Source organism: Canis lupus, chromosome X, assembly GCF_003254725.2.
Source record: "Canis lupus dingo isolate Sandy chromosome X, ASM325472v2, whole genome shotgun sequence".
In the NCBI taxonomy this organism is placed as follows: Eukaryota; Metazoa; Chordata; class Mammalia; order Carnivora; family Canidae; genus Canis; species Canis lupus.
The window spans coordinates 59751586-59773638 of NC_064281.1; the positions used below are offsets into that span (position 1 = coordinate 59751586).

General features: G+C 43.1%; 1 protein-coding gene across 1 annotated transcript; it reads left to right on the plus strand.

The window, feature by feature from the left end:
- Positions 1 to 4090: 4090 nt before the first annotated feature.
- Positions 4091 to 13319, plus strand: FGF16 (fibroblast growth factor 16). Its single transcript, XM_025466234.3, has 3 exons — positions 4091 to 4789; positions 10873 to 10976; positions 12328 to 13319. Exons 1-3 carry the CDS (start codon positions 4516 to 4518, stop codon positions 12571 to 12573), a joined length of 624 nt encoding a protein of 207 aa, XP_025322019.1. The 5' UTR covers positions 4091 to 4515; the 3' UTR covers positions 12574 to 13319.
- The last annotated feature ends 8734 nt before the right edge of the window (positions 13320 to 22053 follow it).

A 22053-nucleotide genomic window follows, 5' to 3' on the forward strand; every position in this document is an offset into this window, starting at 1 on the left:
CAAGGCTGAGGCTTCAACACCTAGAATGGCTTTAGGTTGGGATTTGAACCTAGGCAGTCTGACAGCAAAGATGAAATGTGCAACTGCTATACTATATACTACCATCCACAAAGAAAGCAGAAGGAAAGGAAAAGCAGGAACAAAGGACAAAGGAGCAATATAAGTTCTTTTTGAAGTAAATAGATTGAGGCAGTGTAATGTCAGGGTTAGGTCCTAAATTAAAATCAACAGTTTAAGTCTAGCCTCTGCTACTAATTATTGAATATCTTTGGGCCTCAAGCATCCTCAGCTGTAAAATGGGAATAAAACTGTTTCTTGGAATTGTGATAAGGCTTAGGAAGATAATGCATGTAAAGCACCTAAGGCAATGCTTAACCCAAAGTGAGTGCTTAGTAAATAGAAGCAATTGGTGTTATCAGCTATGCTCCCTGCAGGATTTGCCTAGCAATATAGCTCCCCATGCCCCCTCTCCGGGAAAGTAAGTTAAAAAGGAAAAAACATTCATATGCTGTAGGGAAAATTAAGAACTAGGCTAAGCAACAAATTCAGACAACCTTTCCCACCTCCTGAGGAGGGTAGTGTGGGGGGGGTGAGAGTGAGTAGGAGCATTATTAACTTCATTATATCCTTCTCAAGGAACAGATCTCAGCAGGCTGCCCTCAGTTTCTGGTCACTTATAGCCTGAGTCAGAACTCTCTTTTTTCTTTTTTTCTTTTGAAACTTTAATTGCAGTTATGGTTTGCACTTTTCTTTACATTTTTTAATTGAAATTCAATTTGTCAACATATAGTATAACACCCAGTGCTCATCCTATTAAGTGCCCTCCTCAGTGCCCATCACCCAGTTACTCTTTTTTCTTAAGGTGTTTTTTTCTATGTCCTTTTCACATAGGTTGCTTTATTTTTCATGTCAACCTTACAAGATATCGGGGAAGGAGGATGGGATCTCAGATGTGTTGAGTGTCTTCTCTATACCAGACAGAATGCTGGACACTTACCATCAGTGATTTCATTTCATCCTCACAATACCACTGTGACGTTATCCTCACTTCAAAAGTGTTGTCCTGAACCCAATGTGGGGTTGCTTCTTTTTTTATGTACATTTTCCTCTCATCCCATATATTCAACCCTGGCCAGAGGTTATGTCCTGCTGAGGGTTTTCTAGAAACCAAAATACCAAAATATTCTGAAATCTCACTGTCCTCAACACATTGATCTTTGTATAATCCCAAGGCCCATAAATTGAGAGTAATTTGCCCCCAGTGGATCTGAGATGAAATTATGACTCTGCTTATTAGCTATACAACTCTGTGCTAGTCACCTAACCTCACCTCTAAAATAGGGATGTGGCACTTGCTACCCACAATGTTGTGAAAATTAAATAACTTTCATAAAAGTGCTCTCAATTGGGCCACTTCATGGAAACATTGTTTAAAATAGAATCATCAGGGGGTACCTGGGTGGCTCAGTCGGTTAAGCATCCACTCTCAGTCTGGGCACAGGTCATGATCTCTGGTTTGTGAGATCCAGCCCGCATCAGCTCTCCATTCAGCACGGAGTCTGCTTGGGATTCTCTCTCCCTCTTCCTCTGCCCCTCCTCCACTTGCTCTCTTTCACAAATAAATAAATTAATTAAATCTTTAAAATAGAATCATTGGCCAGCTTAATCTCAGAAAAGCCCCAGAAGGCAGATAGAAAGCTTATATCTCTGACCTTAGATCAGCAAGGACACCAGATCTGCAACTGTGGTTGGTGACTTTGGGAATGTTGGGTGACAAAGAGTACAGAAATTCCCTGAAGTAATTGTTGAGGAAATGACCTTTCACCATTATCAGTGTGTTATTTATATCATCACAGAGACATCTAAATCCTTTACAATCACATACTTCTCAAAGCAGTTTCATCCACATCATTTCATGTGACATTCACTGAAACTCCCAAGAATTAGTCTTTATCGTTTAAATTGTCCCATTTGCTTTGTTACTCTTTTCCCCTTCCTGGAAGTGGCCCACTGGAATTTGCAAAATCCTTCCCATTTTCCCTTGGCGGTCCATCCAAACCAAAGGCCACACTTTGGCCCAGAATCCAGCCCTAAACCCCTCCAGATAGGTCTTCTTTCACTTTCTGAATTCACACAGCACTCTGTACCTTATACTACCTGGTATTCTAGTCGCTTAAAGATTTTACTTATTTGAGAGAGAGAGACAGAGAGAGCCTGAGGTGGGGGAGGGGAAATGGACTAGCCGATTCCCAGGTAAGTGGGGGGTGCTACCCTCGAGATAATGACCTGCGCTGAAGGCAGACGTTTAACACTGAGCCACCCAGGCCCTCTAGTCTTTTATATATTTATCTTAACCTCCGCCCCTCAGCCCTACCTTCTCACTAGATCTGTGAACTCTTCAAAGGGAAGAAGGAAGAAGGAAGGAAGGATTTCCTCATTTTATGTCAGTCCTGCTTTTGAAAGCTTTTTATTAGGAAAAATTTCACATGTGTATGTTTTTATATAAAGCAGAAGGAATTTATAATGAACATCCAGGGATCCATCAGCCAGCTTCAACAATTAGTAACATATGAATAGTATTATTGCATCTATACCTCCACTCCTTCTGTCTTCTCACTCTGGATTAAAGTAAATCCCAGATAGCCTGTCATTTCATCCATCAATACTCCAATAGGGACGCCATCTTTTGCATTTCTGTGTCCCCTACAATGGGAAGAGCATTTTCATCTGTGTTCCCTACTACTGGGAGCATACAGAAGATGATTTCTGAGCCCCTACTATGTGCTGGATATTGTGCTTGGCTCAGGCGGTTCTGTCTGAGCTAAGGAGACACACCAGAACCAAGCCACGATGTTCCAAACCAAGAACTGCTGCAGGCAGTTCCAGAAAGTGAGCTTGCAGTGTACGTGGGTGCCCAGGAGCGGGAATCAGATTGCACTAATTGAATTGAGTTAAATTGGTTTTCTTTCCTGGAGACCCGGAGTTCGAACTGGCCATGAGACATGGGTTCTCCAGCAGGAGGCGCTGCAAAGACAGGAGTGTGGTGGAGGTGGAGGTGCTGGCTGTGATCAGCTTCTGCCGGAGACTGTAAGACAGCCAGAGCCCGCTGCGGGTGCAAACTGCAGGCAACAACGCAGTTTAATAGGCGAGCAGGACGCTGAGCACCAGGGCCTGAGAGGAGCCCCAGGGTTCAGGTGGGGGCAGAGGTGTGGGGGAGCTGGGCAGTCTGGGTACCTGCTCCCCAAATCTTCATGACGTTACGGGTTGCCCTTGAAAGCCGCCAGATCTTGCTCCAACTGCGGCTCTTCATAATAGAATATCTCGGAGCAGGGCACAGGACACAGCAAGGAAACACCTGTTTCCAACAAGAAAAGAAGTGGGTGGAAGCCCCCACTAGGCTTCCAATGGCCTCTCACCGAGTTTGCTCTCGAGAGCCTTGTAAAGGCGCGCCCAGAAAGCCGGTGGAGATCATTTTACAAAAAGATCACTTTCTATTTCTTACTCCCCCATACTTTTCCTAAACTGTAAACGTCCCTTAAAAAAAAAAAAAAGTCTTTCCTCCGTGGGGTTTCCTGCTCCTCCCAGACCCCTTAAAGTCCCCGCCTCGGTGCCGGCAGGGACCGCTACCACCCCCATTCCCAAATTTTGCAACTTTATTCGCTTCCGGATTTTTCACTTCCTCAGCCCCCACCCACCTACAGGTGGGGAGTGGGACGGGATGGGCAACAGAACAAAGAAACCAGGGAGCTCCTGTCCCAGGCCAAGCGCCCTTTCTGCGGTTTTCGAGCAGCCTGGGAACAAGAAGGGCTCAAGAACGCGTGAACTCCCAGCAGCCCTGGTCTCAAGCCACTTTCCAAACGCGAGAAGCCCGAAGACGCGCGGGAGGTGGGAACTGCCCCCGCGCAGCCAACAGACCTCCACTCAACAAGCCCGAGTGGCCGTGGGCGCCAACAGTCTCCACGCACTGGGCTCCGTTATTTCATCAGCAGTTTCAGAAAAACCTGCCAAAAGCAGTTATGCCTCACTGCAATGTGTAGCTTTTTCCTGCCATTTTTTTCATAATAAAAGAGGGAGTGAAGCTCGCTCGCTCTCTCCTCCCTCACCCCCTCCCTTCCAAAAAGAGCCAAATGGATACAAAGGGGGGGGGGAACCACACTCCAATCTCCGAGGGGATGCCAGTGAGGTGTGGCTTGTATTTAAATATCCAATATGTCAATGTAAGGGGAGTGCGTATGTATATAAAGTGCCATTTGCATCTGATAGCTCGAGGAAGCCAGCTATGAGAGGCCTAGGGAGATGGATGCGTAGGGGAAGCGCCACTTTGACTGAGAGCAAGGTCAGGAGCTCGTTGCCCCGCCGCTGAGAAGTTCCTTGGACGCGAACAGACGTCAACTGCAGCTAGGCAGAACGCGGAGCGAGAGAGGGAGAGAACAAGCGCCGCTAAGTCGCCTGCACTCGCCGAGCGGAGAGGTAGTTCGCGCCCCGCGGCCCCCACTCGGCCCCGCGCACCCCGCCATGGCGGAGGTGGGGGGGGTCTTCGCCTCCTTGGACTGGGATCTGCACGGCTTCTCCTCGTCTGTGGGGAACGTGCCCATAGCTGACTCCTCGGGTTTCCTGAACGAGCGCCTGGGCCAGATTGAGGGGAAGCTGCAGCGCGGCTCGCCCACAGACTTCGCCCACCTGAAGGGGATCCTGCGGCGCCGCCAGCTCTACTGCCGCACCGGCTTCCACCTGGAGATCTTCCCCAACGGCACAGTGCATGGCACCCGCCACGACCACAGTCGTTTCGGTGAGGACGCGGCAGGGAGGGACGGGAAGCCAGCAGACGGCTCTCTGGGGAGCCAACGGCTCGGGGCTTGGGCTTGGGGGCCGTGGGCTGCCCCCAGCTCGGTGCCGTCCGGGCGCGTCTAGGCGGGAGACCGCTAGGGACGTGGGGCAGGCGGGATCGGATGGTGCAAACCTGAGTAGCGCGGAGTCAGGGCGCCTGGCACCCTCAGACGCTCTCGGGAAGAGGCGGGGGCACCTTGAGGTGCAGCCTCTCTTTTCCCCACTCCACCCTTCTTCCCTCCCCCATAGCGAGGGAATCGTTCTGACACTGGACGCTGCGCTTAGGATGAAAGCAGGTGGAGTTGGAGAAGGGGAGCACTCGCCGAGGACGCCAGGCACCGTGGCTGCAGCGCGGGGTCTCGAGGGCAGCAGGGTTGTCATGGCCGTGGCGGATTGTCTGGAGCAGACGCCTTTGTGGGCTATGGATGTGGTGGGCAGGCGGCCCCAGCCGGAGTCGCTTTTGGCGGAGACGGGGACTGGGCAGCCGTGGCACCTGCCTGCCTCTGGCTTGCTCTGCCCGGGGTGGAGGCCAATCCAGGCAGCAAGGCGTGCTGGGTATTGGAGAAACCGGGACAGCCTCCCGCTGTCCAGTGTGTGAGGACCTCCCTAGGTCAGCTTTTGCCTGTATATACCTCTGGACCCCTTGCCTCACAGTGAGGAAGTGGTCCTGGGCCCACTCCCAAACCCAGAAACAGGTGTCTCCTGAGCTCAGGACAGGAAATGTACAACCTAACAGGATTTTCTCTGCCCAACACCCGGCAGATTGTTTAAATGGCACATCTGCCTGTCTCACAGACAAAACATAATTAGTAAAACCTTGATGTGGATTGGAGATCATTAGGTTTCTAAACAAATGTGTTCATTCCTCAGTAACTTGGCCATTTTTATTTTCAATTTCCTATCACTACTAAACCATAATTCAGGTGCTGTGACAGCTACCTTTACTGGGAGCCCCATCCCCCAGTGCCCTCTACTTCCTCCCAAGAACCCTATGGCCCAAGGACACCTTCTATCCTTAAGCCAGTAAGAGGCATTGCCACCCCTCAAGCATGATACCCATTCCCTTCTTTATTCCACCCTCCCCCGTCTCCCCCCCCCCAAACCGCCCCATCCTCCTATTCCCCTGCCTTGCTAGAGCTGCATCTGGAGTGCACAGTGAAAGGCGGGGAGGGGTGGAGGGGGCAGCTCCCAGAGGCCAGTTCCTGGGCAAGGCCAAGTCTAGCAAACAACTTAAGGTCAGGGCTGGTGTTCCTTGCTGGGAGCAAACAGGAACTCTAATGAGGTCTATGTCATCTTGGAAAAAGGCACTCACCGACCTGGCGTACAGTGGGTTGTGTGTGAGGTGGGTGGGAGTAATGGAGGGGTGCAGGTGTCTGTATAAACTTGCAGCAGGTCCTCAAAAGGGTGATAGGTGGGGTCAGGGAAGTGGGAGACGCAACTTGGCTCCTTTCCCTTCCATCACTTGTGACTTTGCAGTTCCCTTTTGTTCCTCTTCAGGAGTGGGACTCCCACCCTGGCCTCAGAACCTCCCAAAGTCTCCCAGAAATGGCCTAAAGATATTGAAGTAGCTCATTTCTGATATATAAAAAGAAAAATCATGAAATGATGGAGAAATGTAGGGTGGGGGCATCAGAGGTGGGGAAACTATGAGCTTGGCTTCCAGCAGCTAGTATTCGTCTGACTCTGCCTAAGCTGAGCTCAATAACCTACAAGGTCACCATAAATTAGTAATAGGCTCTTGGGATAAGTGGTCTTTAATTACCTCCCTAAGGACACATCTTGATTTCTTTTCATCTCTCAGGCCTGCTAAGGGTAAGTTTAAGGAGAAACCAAAAGAAATAAAACTGGCAGGAGGAAGGGATGTTTTCATTGCTGCTTAACTGACTGCTTCATTTTTGGTTTTGCCTTTTAAAATAACACTGCCTGAGACCACCTCTGCACCACCTTTTTCCCTTTCCTCCTTCCCTGGTTTCCTGGCCGTTCCATGTATTTCCTGTAAAGGAAATGATAACTAGTCAAAGCTGTCTCTTTGTAACCTCCAATGCCAACTTTCAAACACACATTTACTCTTTCTTTCTCAGTTTAGCTTTTGGCAAAGAAAGAGGTGGTGTTTGAGTTTGCTAATTCTCCTCCCTCCACATTTGAGTTAATCAGCCAGGGTATTCAATAAATCGAAACTTTTACATTCCATAAGTGCTTTAGCAGTCAACATTCCAGCAGGGTAAAGTAGGCCAGACTTAAGATATAAAATATTATAGATTTCTGCTTGGGGGGAGGAGGTAGTCTCCAAAGGCCATGTAAAGTAAATAACTATTTGTTGTAATTGGAGAGCAGGGCCCCCAAGGATTACCCTGGAATCCATGTGTTCAGAACAAGTTAAGCTAAGCCCAAGAGCAGCCACAACTCCAAATAATAACCTTCTGCCATAGCCTATGCTCCCCCCTCTCCCACTCCATTCTGCAATCAGTAGTCAGGAGGTGGCATTTCCATGAGTTTCATGGGGATCCTGGCATTCCTGAGGGGCACCTGTAGACTGGCAGAGCAGAGCTTGGGAGTCAGCCTGGAGGAGAGGCCTCCCACCAGGTGTGATGGAGCAGGCTAATGCAGCTGCTTTGGGTTTTGAGCAATCTGGTTCTCATTTGTCACGATGCCAAAGCAGCACTGTCTTGGCCCAGAAGGCCTGAAAGGATGACCAAGGGCACTCAGGCAAGTTATGGAACCAGATTCAATGACACATTAGCCCACCATCTAGCTAGGTTCTGAAGCAGTGGGGCTCAGGACAGATATGTTTTGACTGAGGCCATGGGGAAAAAGATGTAAGAAGAGTTTGGAAATTGTGGAGCAAAGGCCAGAACCTGAGATGGACAGGTCAAGATGAGGCAGAATAGAAGGGAGGTTGTGGACCTGGAAGGGGGTGAGAGAACTGGAGACAAACATTGTCTACTTAATATTTTACCTCCACACTTTGCTGTTAATACCCCCCTCCAACTGTAACTGGGAAAATGTGAAAATGGCTTGTTTTCTCTCTCCCTTCATGCTGGCTGGGATTCAGGAGGTTTAGGTATATCTGTTCCATCATCATGTGCCACTGGGTTCCCACAGTTTGAATCCAGCTAATAGGAAAGTTGGCAAAGGAAAATGATGCCCAAAGACAGCTGGACAGGGATGATTCCAGCTGTTGGAGACCCCGGTTACTGGACACAACCCAAGTGACTTCCTGTATGATCTGTCCTTTGGCATCAGGGTTAACAGAGAGTTGGAGAAAAACTGTAGTGACTCAAATGGCCACACCTTTTGTGTTTCATGATTTGTTCTCACACCAGGTCTTGGATGGTGAGATCACAAGCTGCCCTCTGCTACTTAATGAGCTCAGGGCTATCAGAGCCATGAGATACTTAGAGAATGAGGGAACTAAGACTTGAAGCTCAGAAGCAATTTGTCTAAGCAAAGGAAAAAACTGAAGGTTCCAGCAGGTTGGTATCCCTCAAAGTTTAGCACGCAGAACTGAACCATAACCTGGTTTCTTGCTTCCTCGCCATATTAGCCACTCTCCTTTGAACATACTCCTGTTTTTCCATAGACCACTTTAAACACAGAAGAACTAAAAACAGCACTCTCAGTGTGGTCTACGGCAGAACAGAGTGGGGAAGTCTCTTCCCTTTTTTAAAAATTTTATTTATTTATACATGAGAGACAGAGAGGCAGAGACACAGGCAGAGGGAGAAGCAGGCTCCATGCAAGGAGCCCGATGCGGTACTCAATCCCAGGACTCTAGGATCATGCCCTGAGCCAAAGGCAGATGCTCAACCGCTGAGCCACCCAGGTATCCCCAGTCTCCTCCCTTATGCCAGTTACTAGACCTCTGTCAGTGCAGCCTTAGATCACATCAGCTTTTTTTGTTTCACATTAGTTTTGTGAGAAATTTTCATTTTTACATGACTAGTTGTACATGAACTTTTTAATATCATGAATCACCCATCCTAAGCTTACCCTGTCCAGTTAAATCTCTTAGTCATCATTGTGTATGTTCTGCTAAGCCACATCTCCTCATTCCAAAGGTGGGCTGACTTGTATTTAATGAAAATGCATGGAAACACATAGGAATATTACATGTTTTCAAGAAAGTATACATGGTTGCTTGAAGTGGGGAAGAGGATAGGAGCAGAGTATGGAAATAGAAAGAAATAGATAAATAAAAAGCCCTTGTACAGACCAATTATGAAAATAGGCCATAAAACAAGGAGTATGATTAACTCAACTATCCGTGCTTGAGGCTCACCATCCTCCAACAAAACACAAATACAAAACCTCTTGAGTAATCAGTTTGGGGACCAAAGTTTGGGACTTTACATTTACTCTAATTAAAGCTTATTTGGTTGGAGTCAGCTCATTTTCCCACCCTCTTGCAATTGCTTTGGATTTTGATTGTGTCACCTTCTCAGCTATACATCTTCTAGAACTGAGGTAGGCAGTTCCCCTATGTCCTCTTACAAGTCATTTATTAAAATGTTAAACAAAGCAGAGCCAAAATCAGACACTTATGTTTTGCAGCTAAAGGTTCTGATCCTTTAAATCACTTCCTCCTAAACCCCTACTTGACACTAGCTATTTGCCCTTCTCTTCCTATCATCTTTCGTCAATCTCCTTTCCCAAAACTCCTTTCTTGTAGTATAAGAGTTAAGAACAACCTGAAAATAAAACTTAAAGGATTTCAGCATTAGAGGCAATACAATGGCAGCAGAACTTTGCGTTCTTCCAAGAGCTCCAACTGGGCCATGGAAACATGTACCCTAAAGCTGCCACACCTGCATACCCATATACCAGCACAAATCACTGGGGCTTTTAAGGAGAGTTCCCACTGGAGTTTTGAATCTGATTTCAAAATTAACCACTTAATTTGTTAAGTAATCTTTAAGGAATCAATTACACTCCCTATGTAGTTGGGGTAAGAAAAGCAGCCAGATCTGAGCTCATTTCATACCTTTGGTTGCCTCTGTGAGTCAACCATATCAAGTTTGGTCTGTATGTTGAAAAACATGGTTAGACACAGGAATATCAAAGAGGAATCTACTTGACCATTATGTTTATATCCATAGAATAACAGATATACCATCTTAAGACAAAATAGTAGTCTTCAGCATCATTGGGATTTAAGTTCTGGGTCCTTTTTCCCTCTTAGAAGTTGATATCTTTTTTTCCTCCTAGAGCTGCTGGGTAAATTAAAACATTTTCAATTCCTCATCTCTAACTTTGTCAGGTAGAGGGATGTTTCTGAATGTCTTCCAAACTTTCCCCTTAAAGTTGTATCAGTATCAAGTCAGGATCAAATCCAGTACTACCTGCAAACTCTTTGCCATGGATAAACTTAAAATTCTAAAGAGACAGGGGGAAAATGACAGCCTTGTCAGCCTGGGACTGCACTGGCTAAAAGCATACTTTAGGAGAAAGCTCTCACCAGGCCATGTTTTTCCTTGTGCCATAGGCAGGAGACACAGATTTAGTGAGTGGACTGTGTGGCCTTTGTTAGAGTCAGCTACAAGCAGTTGACAGCCTCATGTGGCTTTAAGGACATGGGAGCTAAGAAGGTGCAAAAGAAATTCAGCCTAGAGAACAACAAGGTAATGCTGTGTGAGCTAGGGAGGAGGGAAGTGACTTTGGGGAGATACAGAAATCTAGCCACATTCTTCCATGTAGAAAGCTACCCTCCCATTTCTTGAAATGGCAGTATTTAACATCAATAGTACCTTGTAATTATGGAGCTTTCATAGCCAAAGCCTTCTCATGGTCTCTTCCTCATTTGTCTAAGAGTGTTAAGAAATTGTTTCACCCATCTTATATATGGAAAAACGAAAGCCCAGAGAGAGACTCAGCAACTTTTCTGAGGTTTCATTCTTGCTGCAAAAGATAATTTCATAAGGTAACTCACCAAAGGCATACAGGGCTGGCTTCCAGTTGGGGATAAATGACCAGTAGCTCATGTCACCTGAACAGCTTCCTCTTAGCTTGACATCAATAATAGAAATGGCATTCATTCTTTTGCTCTAGGAATCCTGGAGTTTATTAGTCTGGCTGTGGGGTTGATCAGCATCCGGGGAGTGGACTCTGGCCTGTACTTAGGAATGAATGAGCGAGGAGAACTGTATGGGTCGGTAAGTTGAAGGTTTTCTTTTCATCAGAGGCTATTACCACCAGTGTTTGGACTATGTAAGGAAAAAGTATAAAAACATTTATCTAGCACTTGAAATACTTCTATCTACTGCAAAGGATTAGTGTCATCTAGTTGCTTCTTGGCTGCCTAAGAGCTTGCTATATAACACTTTCACTCGTTCAGTTCCCATCAAAGCATAAGCTTTTCTGTGCTACATTTGCTTTCACCTTTTCCATTAGTGGGCCAGCTAGTCTCATGATAATAGTAAGCTGTGCTGGTTTGTCAACAGTTTATAACGGTTTGGGGGCATTTATACTCCTGAGGAGCACCTCCGAATTTTAATGGTACCTAGAGGAGCAGCAGATAGCTGGCACAAAAAATAGGCAGTGGAAGAGCTGGCCTTCAGATTGAGATTCTGAGATTAAAAACACAGTCCCTGGTTTCCAGGCTGCTTCAGCTGAATCCCAGAGGCCAAATGAAACAAACAAATGAAGAGTGAGGGTTCCAGGGTCTGGTGACAGCCCTAAGTCCCCAGCTAGGATTGGGTTGGCTGCAGTACATGTTCTCTATTCTGGAAGCTAGCCCAGAGCTGGGGAATGGTGAGTGACTTTGCTGACCTTAACCCTTTCAGGGGATCCCAACTCCTGGGCTTGCCTTTTGAGTCCTATAGCATGCTTTCTGGCTGCCTGCACCCCATGAAATCAGAGCAAATTTTTCCCTGACACCTAAGAGATAGGCCTGTCCCCAGCACTCAGTTTTGGCAACCCCAGCAAGTAGTATGCCAGCTGAATCAAGTGTGAAAAGGGACAGAGGCAAGAGACCTGCCTCAGGAACTGCTAGCTTGAAGTAGCCGGATTGGAGGAACTTTTCAAGGAGATCTTTTCTGAACTTTCCAACTGACAAGCCTGAGACCCTTCATTAGGAGAGATCACAACTCACCTCCCATGGAGCTTTATATAGACCCAAGGCCTTTGCCTGTTAGTTGACATGGTTGACTGTAATCTCAATGGATTTGACATTATTTGCCCTAAGTAGGGAGAAAACTTGGATGCCAGAGGAGCACTGGGAGGCCATAGCAGAAATTCTCAGGTTCAAAGAACCAGGTGAGACCATGTCCTTCAGTCTCCTGCCTTCAGGAAAGATGTCACCTAAAATATTTCTGTGTGGTTCATGAAAGAGGATGAAGGCAATACAGACAGGACTGTTTTGTGCTATTTTGAAAGAAGATGCTCAGGAATACTGGGAGATAGGACTGACTTTTTCTTATAACAATGTGCTATTGCTATTTCAGCAAGTTGGGATGGGAGAAATAGTCATTTAATAGGCTCTGCTTTATTTTCTCACCCTCACAGAAGAAACTCACACGTGAATGTGTTTTCCGGGAACAATTTGAAGAAAACTGGTACAACACCTATGCTTCCACCTTGTACAAACACTTGGACTCGGAGAGACAGTATTATGTGGCCTTGAATAAAGACGGCTCACCCCGGGAGGGATACAGGACTAAACGACACCAGAAATTCACTCACTTTTTGCCCAGGCCAGTAGATCCTTCTAAGTTGCCCTCCATGTCCAGAGACCTCTTCCGCTATAGATAATGGACCCCTAGTATGACCTCTGTGACCCCCATACTCTAGGTCCACAGTTGTCTCTGCAAGCACTATACTCATAGCTTTTCAACCCTCTTACCTATCAATTTAGATAACAGAGAAGCACTTCCTGTTCAACTCAACCCAGCTATTCCCTTGTTCAAAGTGTATATCAAAGTTGGGTTATTTGAGGGAGGGATACGGGTGGAAGGGGTGGGCTGGAGGGAATCTTGTATATACATTTTTTCTTTACTCATGTTCTTTCCCCTGAGGTGGCACAAGAAAGAATGGGGGCCCCTCCCAAGGGCCAGGGATATCATGCCCCACAATCTACCCAAATACTTTGACAATGGGTAAATGAAAGACCAAGGAATCTGCCATAGATGCTACATACAGAGCTTTAGAAAAGTCTCATTAAAATCCTTGGGGCTATGACCCTGGTGCAGGCCATCCCTGCATTGGCTTTGGAGATTTCTTATCTGTCCTGACATGCAGTTTTCCTGCCATTGGAAGTGGGAGATGGGGTAGGTTGTGAGAAAATGATATTAAAATGTAAGCATGGATACTGTGCATAAGGACAAACTATTTATGAAATGAATATGCTATTTATTTTATATATTTATTTATTTCAAAATAATTTTATTTTTAATGAGAGATGCTATGACTGGATTTTCATCAGAAAGAATAAGGTCCTACTGAAACAGGATAAATGAGTTATTAAAGGCTTTTATTGGCAATAAAATTTTATATTGTAACCATTGTCTAATTCTATTGAGTTGTATATTTAGTAGGATTAGAAGGCTGGTTGGCTTCTTTTTCTCCAACTTATTAGAATCTCCTGATGTCAGCATCAAACTACCTAGCCTAGATGACCTATTACCAACAACATCAGCATTATTTAGGGGACTTATCTGAAGTCCTTTCTGGTCCTATGACTTTAAACTTAGTGATGAATCAAAGCTTCAGGAAAGCCTGGACCAATAGCTCTTACAGAAGCCCCTATTTATGCTTAGGACAAAACTTGGACCCTCTTTTGGGATTTGGTTAGGGACCAAAGCCTGAAGGCCTTACTTTAGATATGAAGATAAAGGGACTCAAAATAAAGAACAATCAGTAGGGACAACTATTTTTTTGAACCAATTTCCCTTCTTGGAAGAATCCTCTCACTCCCTCTCCAGCCCCAACACCCATCCCCTGCCAGTGCTTCTCCTAGAGTTTTGGGAAGCTGATAACATATTTCCCTAAAGAGGTAGTTCTCAGAGTGTATAGTCTCTTGACCAGAAGCAGTAGCTGAGAGCTGGTTAGAAATGTAATTTGTCACACCCTACCCTAGACCTGCCAAATCAGAAACTCTGTGGGGTGGGGCCTAGCAATCTGCATCTTAATAAGCCTTCCAGAGGATTCCTGTGCAGGATACATGTTGAAATCTAGTGCCCAAAAGAAATGGTTTTCAAAAAGAATTATTTTTGCAGCTGAATAGCTTATAAATAAAGTTTTAGGATAACTTTAGTCCATAAAACAAAAATAGAGTTGCTCTAGTTCAAGTGGAGATGGCATTCCTGGAACTCCTTCTTCTCCAGAGGAGCCCCTGAGATATCTTGGTTTAAAATTCCTAGCCTCTTTACTGATATTAACTCAGGAGCATAGGGTTATTGAATTTTCAAAGCATATGCTGTCAGGGAAAAAACAACCAAGGGAATAAAAGTCTCATTGAGTACCCACACACCATGAAGGACAGGTGGGAAAATTTTTAGGTTTAGGCTAGTTCCTGCTGATGCTCCTCAGTCACATCTTGTAGGCATCCACTGTTTTTCCAACTGATTGTAGAGATGAAACAACTAGCTTAGGTAGCAGCTTACTTAAAAATCAAAATCCAAAAGTCTAAAAGCTCATTCAAATCTAAGTACTCAATAGAGAAACCACACATAAAAGAATGTATACATGAGATAGCAAATAAGATTATATGATAAAAGTGCTAAGTTGCATGATTATGATCATAGATTAGAATGCTCACCAATGGATCCACCAAGATGAAGATCTCACAAGGCAAGGGTGAGTAGGAAAAGTTTCCTGAAAAGGGTAATGCCAATTGTAAAGAACCAACAGAATTTGGAGAGGCAGAGAGGCTGATGACAATATCTGTGTTAAGCTACAGGGATGAGACGTGTCCTCTAGAGGTCTCTAGGATAAGAGTAAACATCAGCTGTGTGCCATTTTTTAGCACATTTTTAATGAACATCATACTTTTATCTTAAACCAAAATTTTACCTGTATTATCTATGGTCAGCTACCTATAACTTTTGATTCACAGCACTTCTGAAGACTGAAATCAAGTCTGTTTTAACCAATAGGAAGTGGCACTTACCTGTGAGTAAGGCCAGTGTTACTCTAGTAAGTCACTTGATATGAGCCTGGCAAGGCCACAGCATGATATTACAGGGCAGGATTTACAAGGAAAATGCCACTGTAATGAAAAAGGGAAAGGCCCCAAATCTTAGGGTTAGGCCTTACCTTTCTCCTCTGAGTGAAATTACAGGGCAAAAGAATAGAATGGTGTAGGGTCCCAGGGTCCAGGAGTTCATAGGGGAGGCACTCTTGGTATTGAACCTTGGGAATAACAATGAATGGGGCACATGGACAGAAAATGTCAATGGGCAGCTGTTCCCATTTTCAAAAAGATGAAAAAGGTAAATTCTGGAAATGGAAATGTAAGATGGATGACCTAGTACCACTAGATCAGTTGACAGCTGATTGACACCATATCCCTAAAGGACAAAAGTAATTTGTGCTAACCTGGAAGGAATTTTAGAATAGTAAACTCTGGAACTTTGGTTTTAGATGAAAATATGCTCAGAGACCATTTCTATTTCATCTTTGCATCCCCTCCCAGTGTTTAGGGTATTCCCAGAACAAAACAAACACTTAGGAAATGTTGGTTTAAATAGACACATGATTGGTTGAAAGAATGAATGAGCAAATGAATGAATGAAAGGACAGACATAGACACCTTTTGTAAATATGTGTATGATACAAATGCCGGGCTAGAGAGAGCAAATACATTATATAAAAGAATCATCTAAACTAATGTTAATTTCCAAGTATACTTTATTAAGTACAATGACACAATGGCACAATGACAAACTACAGTATGTCTCAGGAAAGATAATGAATTCCTTGTCACTGGAAGTATTTAAGCAGAAGTTAGACAACCCCTTGACAAGAATATGGTATCATATAGAGGGGTTGGGGTGAATATTGGATTAAAATGGCAAAATGGTAAATAGTAAAAATTATTTTACTAATTCTATATTCTGTGGGACCCCCAGATTTTTCCTGAACACCAATAATACTCCAAGAAAGAATATATAAGACAGCTAAGAGTGATACCCAACTGCTATTCCAGGCAAAAAGAAAAAAAATACCCCCATGGTTGGGGTTCACAATGTCCTTAAAGACCCATGGAAGTTTCCCTGAAACTAAATTCTCAAAATAATATACCAATTTTTATGTGCATATACATTTAACCTTTCACTGGTTCTCAAAGTTTCTCCCAAAATGTTAGGAACAACTACTCTGGGAGTTTCCACAGCCTCAAAGCATCTGGTATAAGAACTGGTGGCCCATTGGCCACTGTGATCCTATATGAAAACCTTGACAGAGGCTTTAGGTTTTGTATTTCAAAGATGTAGATTTTATATGTGACTTTTACACCTATCCTCTAAGAGATAGCTTCAAGTTTGGTGATAGGGAGGTGGGAGTGAGGAGAGGAAAGAACGGGGATGACTTTACTGCTTTAATTGTTCTGAAAAAAGCTCAACCCAGGGCCAGCCCCTACAATATTCCCAGTAGCTACCAGACTCTCTTTCCCCTCCCTACACATCTCTTTTCACTCCCACTGCCACAGATGAATGTTGCTCATGCTCAAAAAACAAGCAGAGACTGAACCCACCAGGCCAGACACAAGGAGCTTATCAGAACAATCAAAGCAGACTCTTTCCAAAAGAAATTTAATCAAAGTCTTGAAATAATAAAAGAACTTGAATTTATCTACCTTCAAGTCACTGCAGTGCTCAGCCACCAAATCCTTGGCTGCATAGTCAGAAATCCATCAGGCTCAGGGTCCTAGTGGGACCATAGGTCACATGGATTCAGTCCAAGTTGCCTGGAGTACAGACCTAACCTTCCTTCTCCTGAAGAGGCTGGCCCTTGGGGACTGCTTTCCTTCTCAGTGGAGTAGTTGGAGCTACATTGCCTTTTTCCAGCACTTCAAGAATAGGGATCTGTTGAAGCGGAATGTGAGAGGTTAGGGAGAAAGGAACCAGAGAAAAGAGATCCTCTCCTTTGGAACAATATGTTCCCGGTTTATTTAGTTCCCTTGCTCTGCAGAAGAATCAGAACATAATTTAGTTTGTCATTCCTAGAGCTCACACTATTCTTAAGAGAAAATGGAAGACCTTTCTAATAGGTCTTTCTACATTAGGATTCTGGTGGCAATTGCAGAGATATCCAATTATCTCCTTAATCCTCAATAGTCTCTCTCCACTCCTCCATCCCAGCATAGGCTGTTTCCCCTCTGCATCTCTTTCCAATTTCCAGACAAGGTGTGGGACCAGCCTTGTTCTTTATCATTGGCAATGAAGCAAAAGACACAAATAGCATGTTCTTCAGATCCTGGAATCAGACCAACCATGTTTTACATCCAGATTCCTTTACTTCCTATAACTCTTTGACTCCAAATTCATCATTCATTCATGTAACAGATATTTACTGAGCACTTACTATGTCTTTAAAGCTATAGAATAAGACAAACATTCCTCTCCTCATGACATAGTCTAGTTAGGAAGACAGGTTCCAGAAAGCAAAGTGGTACATGAGATAGTCATGCCCTACAAATGCTGGCCTCTTCCTAAGAACATATAATGAGAGCACCTACTTGGAAACTCCATCTTTGAATGAACCTGGTATGAAGTAAATCAACAGAATCTCTCAGCCTTTATTCAACGTCTACTTTAGTTATATTTTAGCAGGGCATCCTAGGGTGCCAAGATCTTCCCTTCTTTAGGTTCCCATAACCATACCATGAACAGTGTCACCCAAGTTCCACATATCCAGAACCCCTTATCCTCATTTCTCTTCCTTATAGTTGTGTCCTCTGAGCCCACAGACTAACGTTCCACACACTAAACCCCTGTTGGCAGATGCATGCTTGCTTTGTTGGTTTCTAAGTTTCCTGTATCTCACCAGTTGCAAATGCTCTAAGTTTCTAAAACCCATCACACCATCCTAACCTCACTTAACACTATAGATTTCCCCAGGCATCCCTCTTAGACTATTATACCACACCCAATAGGTTCCAGAACTCTCCTGCAATATAAACCCAGAGTATAGCCTCTTCAATATAAAATCTGAATATCATTTATATATCTAGCTAGTTACAGGGTAACTTAGCCCCAAACCAAAGCCCCATCCAACTCAGTTTAAAGTGCCCGCTTTCAGGATCCCTGGGTAGCTCAGTGGTTTGGCGCCTGCCTTTGGCCCAGGGTGTGATCCTGGAGTCCCACATTGGGCTCCCTGCATGGAGCCTGCTTCTCTCTCTGTCTCTGCCTCTCTCTCTCTCTCTCTCTGTGTCTCTCATGAATAAATAAATAAAAATTTTTAAAAAGTGCCCACTTTCTCTGCTTCTGCTCCTGAAGTACCAACATTTCTTAAGAAAATTATGAAAATTGGGTCATTAAATGGCTCCACTGCAAATATAGTCTTGTCAACCTCAAATGGATCAGCCCTTTTCTGCTTGACAATCATTTTATTCATTTAGTTTTGATTCTGTCTGGCATTCACTGTAGCTATCATAAAAGTCCCTAACACTTAAACACCTTTATATTGACTCAGTGCTAACCAAACTCTGTTCAGCAACTGTTATAATTGTCTAAAAATACAGACTCTATTGGGACTTCCTAAATCAGAATTTCCAGATGAGAGGCTTATCTATATCAATGGTTCTCAGACTTTTTATTCTGAGGAATCCTTACATACTTAGAAATTATCAAGGACCTCCAAGAGCTTTTGTTTATGTGAGCTATAGCTATTGATATTTAACATATTAGAAACTGAAATTTTTTTATTTCAAAATGTTTATTATCTAATAATTCATTTAAAATAATAAATACATTAACATCAATATAAGTCACATTTTAATGAAAAATAGCAATATTCTAAAAAATTTAGTGAGTGGTATTATTTTCCAATCTTTGATATCTCCCTTAATAGAAGACAGCTATATTCTTATATATGCTTCTGCATTCAATATATTGCTATATGCTCTTTTGGCTGAAGTACAGGAAGAAAATTTGGTTTCTCTTGTAATTAGAAAGGGAAGGAACCACAAACTACCCCCCAGAGTCCTTAACCAAACTTCAAGAATCACTGATCTGTATATTTAACAAATTCCCAAGAAATTCTTGTCATGAGAATAGGTGGTAAACATCGCATTAATTCATGTGAGACAATATAAATTTCCATGTGTCTCCAGCTCTCAGCTCCAGCCTATTCTGGATCAGGCACTCTCTGGTCTCTGTAGATGAAAACTCTCAACATTTTACTAAGACCCAAGCCATCTAATTGTGGCTTCCTATCAATCATTTTTTGCTATGTTTGGTTTTGCTTTCTTCTTTTAAAAAAATTTAATCTTTTATTGTGATTCAATAAATATAACAGAATTTGCCATTTTAGGCATTTAAAAAATATTTATTTATTTATTTATTTATTTATTTATTTATTTATTTATGAGAGAGAGAGCATGTGAGTGGGAGAGACAGAAGGAGATTCAGAGAGAATTTCAAGCAGACTCCACACTGAGCATGGAACATGATGCAAGGCTCAATATTATGACCCTGAAATCACAACCTGAGCTGAAACCAAGAGTCAGACACTCAACTGACTGTGCCACCCAGGTGTCCCAACATTTTAACCATTTTTGAGTGTACAATTCAGTTAGCATTAATTATATTCACAATGTTGTGCAACCATCCCCATTATCTACTTCCAAAACTTTTCATCATCCCAAACAAAACCTCTTGAATTATAAGATTCCTTTATATATTCCAGACACAACTATATGATGTGAGGTAGAGCTCCAACTTCATGCTTTTGCATGTTGTATGCCCTGATGCTTTTGCATTAGCACCATTTGCTTAAAAAGCTGTATTTTTCCTCATTGAATAGTCTTGGCACTATTATTGATAATCATTTGACCATAGCTGTATGGGTTTACTTCTGCATTCTCAGTTTTAAATGTTGATCTATATGTCTATCCTCATGATGGTACCACATAGTCATGAAGTAATCATGGATTTGAGTAAGGTTTGAATCAGACTGTGGGAGTCTCCAACTTTGTTCAAGACTGTTTTAGTTATTTTGGATCACTTGCAATTCCATATGGATTTTAGGATTAATTTGTCAATTTATACAAAGAAGTGTTCCAGGTTTTGATAGAGATTGCATTGAATCTTTTAGATCAACTTGGGGAGAATTGCCATTTAAAATTTTATTTTAAAGACTTTATCCATTTTTTTTTCATGAGAGACACACAGAGAGAGGCAAAGACACAGGCAGAGGGAGAAGCAGGCTTCCCACCTCAGGACCTTGGGATCACAACCCAAGCTAAAGGCAGACAGTCAACCACTAAGACACACAGGTGTCCCTAGAATCACCATTTTAGTTTTCCAGTCCCGGAACATAGGATGTCTTTTCATTTATTTAGGTCTCCTAATTTCTTTCTAGCAAGCTTTAGATTCATTTTTCCTTTCCTCCTCTTTCAGAAAGTGTTCCGCTTTCTCTTTGCATATTTGGTTCTAATTCCTCCACACAGCCTTGCCTTTGCAACATGTCCAGATTTCTCTAATTCTTGAAGAACTTCCTAAACATACACGTAAAGGATGAAACTATTAAGGAAAATATCAGCAAGTTTGTAAACTCCTAAATATAAAAAATAATATAATTAAAAGGTTAAAAAAATCCTAAGGAAACATTTGTCACAGGTATTCTTTAATATTTTTGTATTAAAAAGTTATTATCTTTAGGGGTGCCTGGGTGGTACAGTCAGTTAAGCATCTGACTCTTGGTTTTGGCTCAGGTCATGATGTCAGAGTCATGAGATTGAGTCCTGAAATGGCCTCCACACTCTGCAGAGTCTGCTTGAGACTCTTTTCCTCTCTTCCTGCCCCTCCCCACCCTACTCTCTCTTTCTCTCAAATAGATGAATAAATCTTTAAATACACTGACTATAGGATCCTCACAAATATATAATAAAAACACCAAGCCCCAATAGAATATGGCCCAAGAACTTAGGCATTTTACAAATGTTACAAAAAGTGAACCCTCATGCACTATTGGTGGGAATGCAAACTGATGCAGCCACTGTGGAAAACAGTATGGAGGTTCCTCAAAAAATTAAAAACGGAACTACCATGTGATCCAGTAATTGTACTACTGAGTATTTATCCAAATAATATGAAAACACGAATTCAAAAGGATATATGCATGCCTATGTTTATTACAGTATTATTTATAATAGCCAAATTGTGGAAGCAGTCCAAGTGTTCATCAATAAATGACTGGATAAAAAATATGGTGTATATACACAATGGAATATTATTCAGTCATAAAATAATGAAATCTTGCCATTTGCAACAACATGGATGGATCCAGAAAGTATAATGTTAAGCAAAATCAGTAAGTCACAGTAAGACAAATACCATATGATTTGACACATTTGTGGAATCTAAGAAACAAAACAAATAAACAAACCAAAGAGAGAGAGAGAGAGAAACCAAGAAACAAACTTAATTATAGGGAAAAAACTGATGGTTACCAGAGTGAGGATGCATGGGGGGTGTAAAATAGGTGAAGGGGATTAAGAGTACACTTATCTTGATGAGCACTGAGTAATATATAGAATTTTTCAATCACTATATTGTACAACTGAAGCTAATTTAACACTGTATGTTAACTGTACTGGAAAAGAAAAAAGAAAAGAAAAGAAAGAAAGGAAGGAAGGAAGGAAGGAAGGAAGGAAGGAAGGAAGGAGAAAAAGAAAAAATAAAGAAAAAGAAAGATAAAAGAGAAAGGAAGAGAGAGAGAAAGGGAGAGAGAGGGATGGAGGAAGGGAGGGAGGGAGATGTGGAATAGGGAAGATGGTGGAGTAGGAGGCCCCTAAGTCCACCTTGTCCCACATTTACAACTATCTATCACTCACATCCATGTAATAAACCTGGGAGTGAGCTGAAGATTTGCAGAATGAACTCCACAACCAAATGTAAATAAGCTGTATCTGAGAGGTTAGGAAGAGCAGAAACAGTGGTTGGGAGCTGCCTGCAGAAGGGAGGGAGCTGTGGATGCAGACAGGAGAAAGAAATGGTTCCTCTCACCAGGGAACCCACATAGAAGATGAATCTCCATAATATCTGGCTTTGAAAATCAGAGGAGCTGAAT